This window comes from Somniosus microcephalus, chromosome 15 (genome assembly GCF_052327205.1).
Source record: "Somniosus microcephalus isolate GS21.2 chromosome 15, FLI_Smic_1.0, whole genome shotgun sequence".
Lineage (NCBI taxonomy): Eukaryota > Metazoa > Chordata > Chondrichthyes > Squaliformes > Somniosidae > Somniosus > Somniosus microcephalus.
This window is the reverse complement of record NC_141001.1, coordinates 5312596-5321665: the sequence shown is the minus strand read 5'-3', so window position 1 is coordinate 5321665 and position 9070 is coordinate 5312596. Positions and strand designations below refer to the sequence as shown.

General features: G+C 71.5%; 1 protein-coding gene across 1 annotated transcript in view; it reads left to right on the top strand.

The window, feature by feature from the left end:
* The first annotated feature begins 5783 nt into the window (after nt 1-5783).
* Nucleotides 5784-9070, top strand: part of LOC147106511 (myosin-binding protein C, cardiac-type-like) — a 191436-nt gene continuing 188149 nt past the window's right edge. The window contains exons 1-2 of the mRNA XM_086007469.1: nt 5784-5946; nt 7099-7204. Of these exons, the coding sequence (XP_085863595.1) occupies nt 5787-5946; nt 7099-7204 (266 nt within the window). The 5' untranslated portion in view covers nt 5784-5786. The remainder of the gene's footprint in view (nt 5947-7098; nt 7205-9070) is intronic.

Genomic DNA, 9070 nt, shown 5'->3' with positions numbered 1-9070 from the left:
GGGGAGTCCGGGGTGCGGGGGGGGAGTCGGGTGCGTGCGGGGGGGGGGAGTCGGGGTGCGGGGGGGGGAGTCGGGTGCGGGGGGGGAGTCGGGTGCGGGGGGGGGAGTCGGGGTGCGGGGGGGGGAGTCGGGTGCGGGGGGGGAGTCGGGTGCGGGGGGGGGAGTCGGGGTGCGGGGGGGGGAGTCGGGGTGCGGGGGGGGAGTCGGGTGCGGGGGGGGGAGTCGGGGTGCGGGGGGGGGAGTCGGGGTGCGGGGGGGGGAGTCGGGGTGCGGGGGGGGAGTCGGGTGCGGGGGGGGGGGAGTCGGGTGCGGGGGGAGTCGGGTGCGGGGGGGAGTCGGGTGCGGGGGGGGAGTCGGGTGTGCGGGGGGGGAGTCGGGTGCGGGGGGGGAGTCGGGTGCGGGGGGGGAGTCGGGTGCGGGGGGGGAGTCGGGTGCGGGGGGGGGAGTCGGGTGCGGGGGGGGGAGTCGGGTGCGGGGGGGGAGTCGGGTGCGGGGGGGGAGTCGGGTGCGGGGGGGGGAGTCGGGGTGCGGGGGGGGAGTCGGGTGCGGGGGGGGAGTCGGGGTGCGGGGGGGGAGTCGGGGTGCGGGGGGGGGAGTCGGGGTGCGGGGGGGGAGTCGGGTGCGGGGGGGAGTCGGGTGCGGGGGGGGAGTCGGGGTGCGGGGGGGGGAGTCGGGGTGCGGGGGGGGAGTCGGGTGCGGGGGGGGAGTCGGGTGCGGGGGGGGGAGTCGGGTGCGGGGGGGAGTCGGGTGCGGGGGGGGAGTCGGGTGCGGGGGAGGGAGTCGGGTGCGGGGGGGGAGTCGGGTGCGGGGGGGGGAGTCGGGTGCGGGGGGGAGTCGGGTGCGGGGGGGGAGTCGGGTGCGGGGGGGAGTCGGGGGTGCGGGGGGGGGAGTCGGGTGCGGGGGGGGGAGTCGGGTGTGCGGGGGGGAGTCGGGGTGCGGGGGTTGGCGGGTGGGGAGTCGGGTGCGGGGGGGAGTCGGGGTGCGGGGGGGAGTCGGGTGCGGGGGGAGTCGGGTGCGGGGAGGGAGTCGGGTGCGGGAGGGAGTCGGTGCGGGGGGGGAGTCGGGTGCGGGGGGGGAGTCGGGTGCGGGGGGGGGAGTCGGGGTGCGGGGGGGAGTCGGGTGCGGGGAGGGGAGTCGGGTTGCGGGGGGGGAGTCGGGGTGCGGGGGGGAGTCGGGTGCGGGGGGGGAGTCGGGTGTGGGGGGGGAGTCGGGTGCGGGGGGGGAGTCGGGGTGCGGGGGGGAGTCGGGGTGCGGGGGGGGAGTCGGGGTGCGGGGGGGGGAGTCGGGTGTCGGGGGGGGAGTCGGGGTGTGGGGGTGGAGGGTGGGGGAGTCGGGGTGTCGGGGGTTGGGAGTCGGGTGCGGGGGGGAGTCGGGTGTGGGGGGGGAGTCGGGTGCGGGGGGGAGTCGGGTGCGGGGGGGGAGTCGGGGTGCGGGGGGGGGGAGTCGGGTGCGGGGGGGGGAGTCGGGGTGCGGGGGGGAGTCGGGTGCGGGGGGGAGTCGGGGTGCGGGGGGGGGGAGTCGGGGTGCGGGGGGGGGGAGTCGGGGTGTGGGGGGGGAGTCGGGGTGCGGGGGGGAGTCGGGTGCGGGGGGGGAGTCGGGTGCGGGGGGGGAGTCGGGTGCGGGGGGGGGAGTCGGGTGCGGGGGGGGAGTCGGGTGCGGGGGGGGAGTCGGGTGCGGGGGGGGAGTCGGGTGCGGGGGGGGGAGTCGGGTGCGGGGGGGGGAGTCGGGGTGCGGGGGGGGGAGTCCGGGTGCGGGGGGGGGAGTCGGGTGCGGGGGGGGAGTCGGGTGCGGGGGGGGGAGTCGGGGTGCGGGGGGGGAGTCGGGTGCGGGGGGGGAGTCGGGTGCGGGGGGGGAGTCGGGTGCGGGGGGGGAGTCGGGTGCGGGGGGGGAGTCGGGGTGCGGGGGGGGGAGTCCGGTGCGGGGGGGGGAGTCGGGTGTGTGGGGGGAGTCGGGGTGTGGGGGTTGGAGGGTGGGGGAGTCGGGGTGTCGGGGTTGGGGAGTCGGGGTGTGGGGGGGGAGTCGGGGTGTGGTGGGGGAGTCCGGGGTGTCGGGGTTGGGGGAGTCGGGGTGTGGGGGGGGAGTCGGGGTGTGGGGGGACAGTCGGGGTGTGGGGGGGGAGTCGGGGTGTGGGGGGGACAGTCGGGGTGTGGGGGACAGTCAGGGTGTGGTGGGGAGTCGGGGTTGGGGAGTCGGGGTGTGGGGGGGGACTCGGGGTGCGGGGGGGAGTCGGGTGCGGGGGGGGAGTCGGGTGCGGGGGGGGAGTCGGGTGCGGGGGGGGAGTCGGGTGCGGGGGGGGAGTCGGGTGCGGGGGGGGAGTCGGGTGCGGGGGGGGGAGTCGGGTGCGGGGGGGGAGTCGGGTGCGGGGGGGAGTCGGGTGCGGGGGGGGGAGTCGGGGTGCGGGGGGGGGAGTCGGGGTGCGGGGGGGGAGTCGGGGTGCGGGGGGGGGAGTCCGGTGCGGGGGGGGAGTCGGGTGCGGGGGGGGGAGTCGGGTGCGGGGGGGGAGTCGGGTGCGGGGGGGAGTCGGGTGCGGGGGGGGAGTCCGGGGTGCGGGGGGGGGGAGTCGGGGTGCGGGGGGGGAGTCCGGGTGTGCGGGGGGGAGTCGGGTGCGGGGGGGGGAGTCGGGTGCGGGGGGGGGAGTCGGGTGCGGGGGGGGGAGTCGGGGGTGGCGGGGGGGGGGGAGTCGGGGTGCGGGGGGGGGAGTCCGGTGTGGGGGGGGAGTCCGGGGTGCGGGGGGGGAGTCGGGTGCGGGGGGGGAGTCGGGTGCGGGGGGGGGAGTCGGGGTGCGGGGGGGGAGTCGGGGTGCGGGGGGGGAGTCCGGTGTGGGGGGGGAGTCGGGTGTGTGGGGGGAGTCGGGGTGTGGGGGTTGGAGGGTGGGGAGTCGGGGTGTCGGGGTTGGGGAGTCGGGGTGTGGGGGGGAGTCGGGGTGTGGGGGGACAGTCGGGGTGTGGGGGACAGTCAGGGTGTGGTGGGGAGTCGGGGTGGGGGGGGTGGGGAGTCGGGGTTGGGGAGTCGGGGTGTGGGGGGGGACTCGGGGTGTGGGGGGGACAGTCGGGGTGTGGGGGGACAGTCAGGTTGTGGTGGGGGAGTCGGGGTGTGGGGGACAGTCGGGGTGTGGGGGGACAGTCAGGGTGTGGTGGGGAGTCGGGGTTGGGGGAGTCGGGGTGTGGGGGGGGACTCGGGGTGTGGGGGGGACAGTCGGGGTGTGGGGGGACAGTCGGGGGTGTGGGGGGGACTCGGGGTGTGGGGGGGACAGTCGGGGTGTGGGGGGACAGTCAGGGTGTGGTGGGGACTCGGGGTGTGGGGGGGACAGTCGGGGTGTGGGGGGACAGTCGGGGGTGTGGGGGGGACTCGGGGTGTGGGGGGGACAGTCGGGGTGTGGGGGGGACAGTCGGGGTGTGGGGGGGACTCGGGGTGTGGGGGGACAGTCGGGGTGTGGGGGGGACAGTCGGGGTGTGGGGGGGGACTCGGGGTGTGGGGGGGGAGTCGGGGTGTGGGGGGGACTCGGGGTGTGGGGGGGGACAGTCGGGGTGTGGGGGGGACAGTCGGGGTGTGGGGGGGGACTCGGGGTGTGGGGGGGAGTCGGGGTGTGGGGGGGGGACTCGGGGTGTGGGGGGACAGTCGGGGGTGTGGGGGGGACAGTCGGGGTGGGGGGGGGTGGGGAGTCGGGGTTGGGGGAGCCGGGGTGTGGGGGGGACTCGGGGTGTGGTGGGGAGTCGGGGGTGTGGGGGGGGAGTCGGGGTGTGGGGGGGGAGTCGGGGTGGGGGAGTCGGGGTGGGGGGGGTGGGGAGTCGGGGGTGGGGGGGGTGGGGAGTCGGGGTGGGGGGGGTGGGGAGTCGGGGTGGGGGGAGTCGGGGTGTGGGGGGGGGAGTCGGGGTGTGGGGGGACAGTCGGGGTGTGGGGGGACAGTCAGGGTGTGGTGGGGAGTCGGGGTGGGGGGGGTGGGGAGTCGGGGTGTGGGGGGGGAGTCGGGGTGGGGGGAGTCGGGGGTGGGGGGGGGTGGGGAGTCGGGGTGGGGGGGGTGGGGAGTCGGGGTGGGGGAGTCGGGGTGTGGGGGGGAGTCGGGGTGTGGGGGACAGTCGGGGTGTGGGGGGACAGTCAGGGTGTGGTGGGGGAGTCGGGGTGGGGGGGTGGGGAGTCGGGGTTGGGGAGTCGGGGTGTGGGGGGGACTCGGGGTGTGGTGGGGGAGTCGGGGTGTGGGGGGGGACTCGGGGGTGTGGTGGGGAGTCGGGGTGTGGGGGACAGTCAGGGTGTGGTGGGGAGTTCGGGTGGGGGGGGTGGGGAGTCGGGGTTGGGGGAGTCGGGGGTGTGGGGGGGGACTCGGGGGTGTGGTGGGGAGTCGGGGTGTGGGGGGGGACTCGGGGTGTGGTGGGGAGTCGGGGTGTGGGGGACAGTCAGGGTGTGGTGGGGGAGTCGGGGTGGGGGGGTGGGGAGTCGGGGGTTGGGGAGTCGGGGTGTGGGGGGGACTCGGGGGTGTGGTGGGGAGTCGGGTGCGGGGGGGGAGTCGGGTGCGGGGGGGAGTCGGGTGCGGGGGGGGAGTCGGGTGCGGGGGGGGAGTCGGGGTGGGGGGGTTGGGGAGTCGGGGTGTGGGGGGGGGAGTCGGGGTGGGGGGGTTGGGGAGTCGGGGTGTGGGGGGACTCGGGGTGTGGTGGGGAGTCGGGTGCGGGGGGGGAGTCGGGTGCGGGGGGGGAGTCGGGGTGCGGGGGGGAGTCGGGTGCGGGGGGGGAGTCGGGGTGTGGGAGGGGAGTCGGGGTGTGGGGGTTGGGGAGTCGGGGTGTCGGGGTTGGGGGAGTCGGGGGGTGTGGGGGGGACTCGGGGTGTGGGTGGGGACTCGGGGTGTGGGGGGGACTCGGGGGTGTCGTGGGGGGGACTCGGGGTGTGGGTGGGGACTCGGGGTGTGGGGGGGACTCGGGGTGTGGGGGGGGACTCGGGGTGTGGGGGGGACTCGGGGTGTGGTGGGGAGTCGGGTGCGGGGGGGGGAGTCGGGTGCGGGGGGGGAGTCGGGGTGTGGGGGGGGACTCGGGGTGTGGTGGGGAGTCGGGGGTGTGGGGGGGACTCGGGGTGTGGTGGGGAGTCGGGGTGGGGGGGACAGTCGGGGTGTGGGGGGGGACTCGGGGTGTGGTGGGGAGTCGGGGGTGGGGGGGGTGGGGGAGTCGGGGTGGGGGGGTGGGGGAGTCGGGGTTGGGGAGTCGGGGTGTGGGGGGGGACTCGGGGTGTGGTGGGGAGTCGGGGTGGGGGGGGGTCGGGGTGTGGGGGGGGAGTCGGGTGCGGGGGGGAGTCGGGTGCGGGGGGGGAGTCGGGTGCGGGGGGGGAGTCGGGTGCGGGGGGGGAGTCGGGGTTGGGGAGTCGGGGTGTGGTGGGGAGTCGGGGTGGGGGGGGTGGGGAGTCGGGGTTGGGGAGTCGGGGTGTGGTGGGGAGTCGGGGTGGGGGGGTGGGGAGTCGGGGTTGGGGAGTCGGGGTGTGGTGGGGAGTCGGGGTGGGGGGGTGGGGAGTCGGGGTTGGGGAGTCGGGGTGTGGGGGGGACTCGGGGTGTGGTGGGGAGTCGGGGGTGGGGGGGTGGGGAGTCGGGGTTGGGGAGTCGGGGTGTGGTGGGGAGTCGGGGTGGGGGGGGTGGGGAGTCGGGGGTTGGGGGAGTCGGGGTGTGGTGGGGGAGTCGGGGGTTGGGGAGTCGGGGGTGTCGGGGTTGGGGAGTCGGGGTGTGGGGGGGGACTCGGGGGTGTGGGGGGGACTCGGGGTGTGGTGGGGACTCGGGGTGTGGGAGGGGGTGTAGTCTCTGTGTGGGGACAGGGATGTTTTCACGGACCAATCTCGTTTCTTTCTGCAGGTACATCTTTGAAAATATTGGGAACAAGCGAGTTCTGACCATCAACCACTGCTCGCTGGTGGATGATGCAGCCTATCAGTGTGTGGTTGGAGACGAGAAGAGCTTCACTGAGCTCTTCGTCCGAGGTATCGAGAAACGGCAGGAATCGAGCCCGACTCGACACTGACATCACCCCGAGGCCCGAGCCCAACTGTGTTTCCCCGACCCTGCCGCTGGCCCGCCCTTGACATGCCCCCGACCATGACCCGACCTCGCCCTGAACCATCCCGACCTTGCCCTGAACCAACCCCGACCTTGCCCTGAACCAACCCGACCTTGCCCTGAACCAACCCGACCTCGCCCTGAACCAACCCGACCTCGCCCTGAACAAACCCGACCTTGCCCTGAACCAACCCGACCTCGCCCGGAACCAACCCGACCTCGCCCTGAACCAACCCAACTTTGACCTGACCTCCGACCTTGACCTGGCCTCCGAGCTTGACCTTACCCCGCCCTCTCTGATATCAGTCCTTTATGCAGTGGGGGAGGGGCTGTGTGCAGTGGGGGAGGGGCCGTGTACGGTGGGGGAGGGGCTGTGTTGGAGGAGGAGGGACTGTGTGGGAGGGGGAGGGGTTGTGTGGGAGGGGGAGGGGCCCATGTGCGGTGGGGGAGGGGCCGTGTGCGGAGGGGGAAGGGCTGTGTGCGGCGGGGGAGGGGCCGTGTGCGGAGGGGGGGCGTGGGGGAGGGGCTGCATGCAGAGGGGGGAGGGGGCGTGCACGGAGGGGCAGGGGCCATGTGCGGAGGGGGGCCGTGGGGGAGTGGCTGTGTGTGGTGAGGGAGGGGCCGTGTGCGGAGTGGGAGGGGCCGTGTGCGGAGGGGGCGGGGCCGTGTGCGGAGGGGGCGGGGCCGTGTGCGGAGGGGGCGGGGCCGTGTGCGGAGGGGGCGGGGCCGTGTGCGGAGGGGGCGGGCCGTGTGCGGAGGGGGCGGGGCCGTGTGCGGAGGGGGCGGGCCGTGTGCGGAGGGGGCGGGGCCGTGTGCGGAGGGGGCGGGGCTGTGTGCGGAGGGGGAGGGGCCGTGTGCGGAGGGGGAGGGGCCGTGTGCGGAGGGGGAGGGGCCGTGTGCGGTGGGGGGGGGGTGCGGAGGGGGAGTGTGCAGAGCTGGAGGGGGAGGTGCCATGTGTGGAGGGGGAGGGGCCATGTATGATGGGGAAGGGGCCCTGTGCGGAGGGGGAGTGGCCGTCTGCAGTGGGGGAGGGTCTGTCTGTGTCCATGCTGACCCCCTGCCCTTTCTTCTGACAGAGCCCCCAGTGGTCATAATTCGGCCCTTGGAGGATCAGATGGTGATGGTGGGCGAGCGAGTGGAGTTTGAACTCGAGGTGTCTGAGGAAGGAGCTCTGGTCAAATGGTAAGAGGCACAGTACAGTCAGACCTTACAATCCCATCACACTGCAGCGACTGCAGTACAGTCGGACATTACAATCCCATCACACTGCAGCGACTGCAGTACAGTCGGACCTTACAATCCCATCACACTGCAGCGACTGCAGTACAGTCGGACATTACAATCCCATCACACTGCAGCGACTGCAGTACAGTCGGACATTACAATCCCATCACACTGCAGCGACTGCAGTACAGTCGGACATTACAATCCCGTCACACTGCAGCGACTGCAGTACAGTCGGACATTACAATCCCGTCACACTGCAGCGACTGCAGTACAGTCACACTTCAGCGAGTGCAGTGCAGACGGACATTACAAACCCATCACACTGCAGCGAATGCAATACAGTCAGACATTACAATCCCGTCACAATGCAGCAAGTGTAGTACAGTCGGACATTACAATCCCGTCACACTGCAGTGAATGCAGTACTGTCGGACATTACAATCCCGTCACACTGCATCGAGTGCAGTACAGTCGGACATTACAATCCTGTCACACTGCAGCGAGTGCAGTACAGACGGACATTATAAACCCGTCACACTGTAGCGAGTGCAGTACAGTCGGACATTACAATCCCATCACCCTGCAGCGAGTGCAGTACAGGCGGACATTACAATCCCGTCACAGTGCAGCGAGTGCAGTATAGTCGGACATTACAATCCCGTCACCCTGCAGCAAGTGCAGTACAGACAGACATTACAATCCCATCACATTGCAGCGAGTGCGGTACAGTCGGACATTACAATCCCGTCACACTGCAGTGAGTGCAGTACAGTCGGACATTACAATCCCGTCACACTGCATCGAGTGCAGTACAGTCGGACATTACAATCCTGTCACACTGCAGCGAGTGCAGTACAGCCAGACATTACAATCCCGTCACACTGCATCGAGTGTGGCACAGTCGGACATTACAATCCCGTCAAACTGCAGCGAGTACAGTACAGTCAGACATTACAATCCCGTCACACTGCAGCGAATGCAGTACAGTCAAACATTACAATCCTATCACACTGCAGCGAATGCAGTACAGTTGGACATTACAAACCCGTCACACTGCAGCGAATGCAGTACAGTTGGACATTACAATCCCGTCACACTGCAGCGAGTGCAGTACAGTTGGATATTACAATCCTGTCACACTGCAGCGAGCATGGTACAGTCGGACACTACAAACACATCACACTGCAGCGAGTGCAGTACAGTCGGGCATTACAAACCCATCACACTGCAGTGAATGCAGTACAGTCGGATATTACAAACCCGTCACACTGCAGTGAGTGCAATACAGTTGGACATTACAAACCATCACACTGCAGTGAATGCAGTGCAGTTGGACATGACAAACCCTTCACACTGCAGTGAATGCAGTACAGTTGGACATTACAAACCCGTCACACTGCAGCGAGTGCAGTACAGTCGAACATTACAACCCCATCACACTGCAGTGAGTGCAGTACAGTCGGACATTACAAAGCCATCACACTGCAGCGAGTGCAGTACAGTTGGACATTACAATCCCATCACACTGCAGCAAGTGCAGTACAGTTGGACATTACAAACCCGTCACACTGCATCGAGTGTGGTACAGGCTGACATTACAAACCCGTCACACTGCAGCGAGTGCAGTACAGCCAGACATTACAATCACGTCACACTGCAGTGAATGCAGTAAAGTTGGACATTACAATCCCGTCACCCTGCACTGAGTACAGTACAGTCGGACATTACAATCACGTCACACTGCACCGAATGCAGTACAGTCAAACATTGCAATCCTGTCACATTGCAGCGAGTGCAGTACAGTCGGACATTGCAATCCCA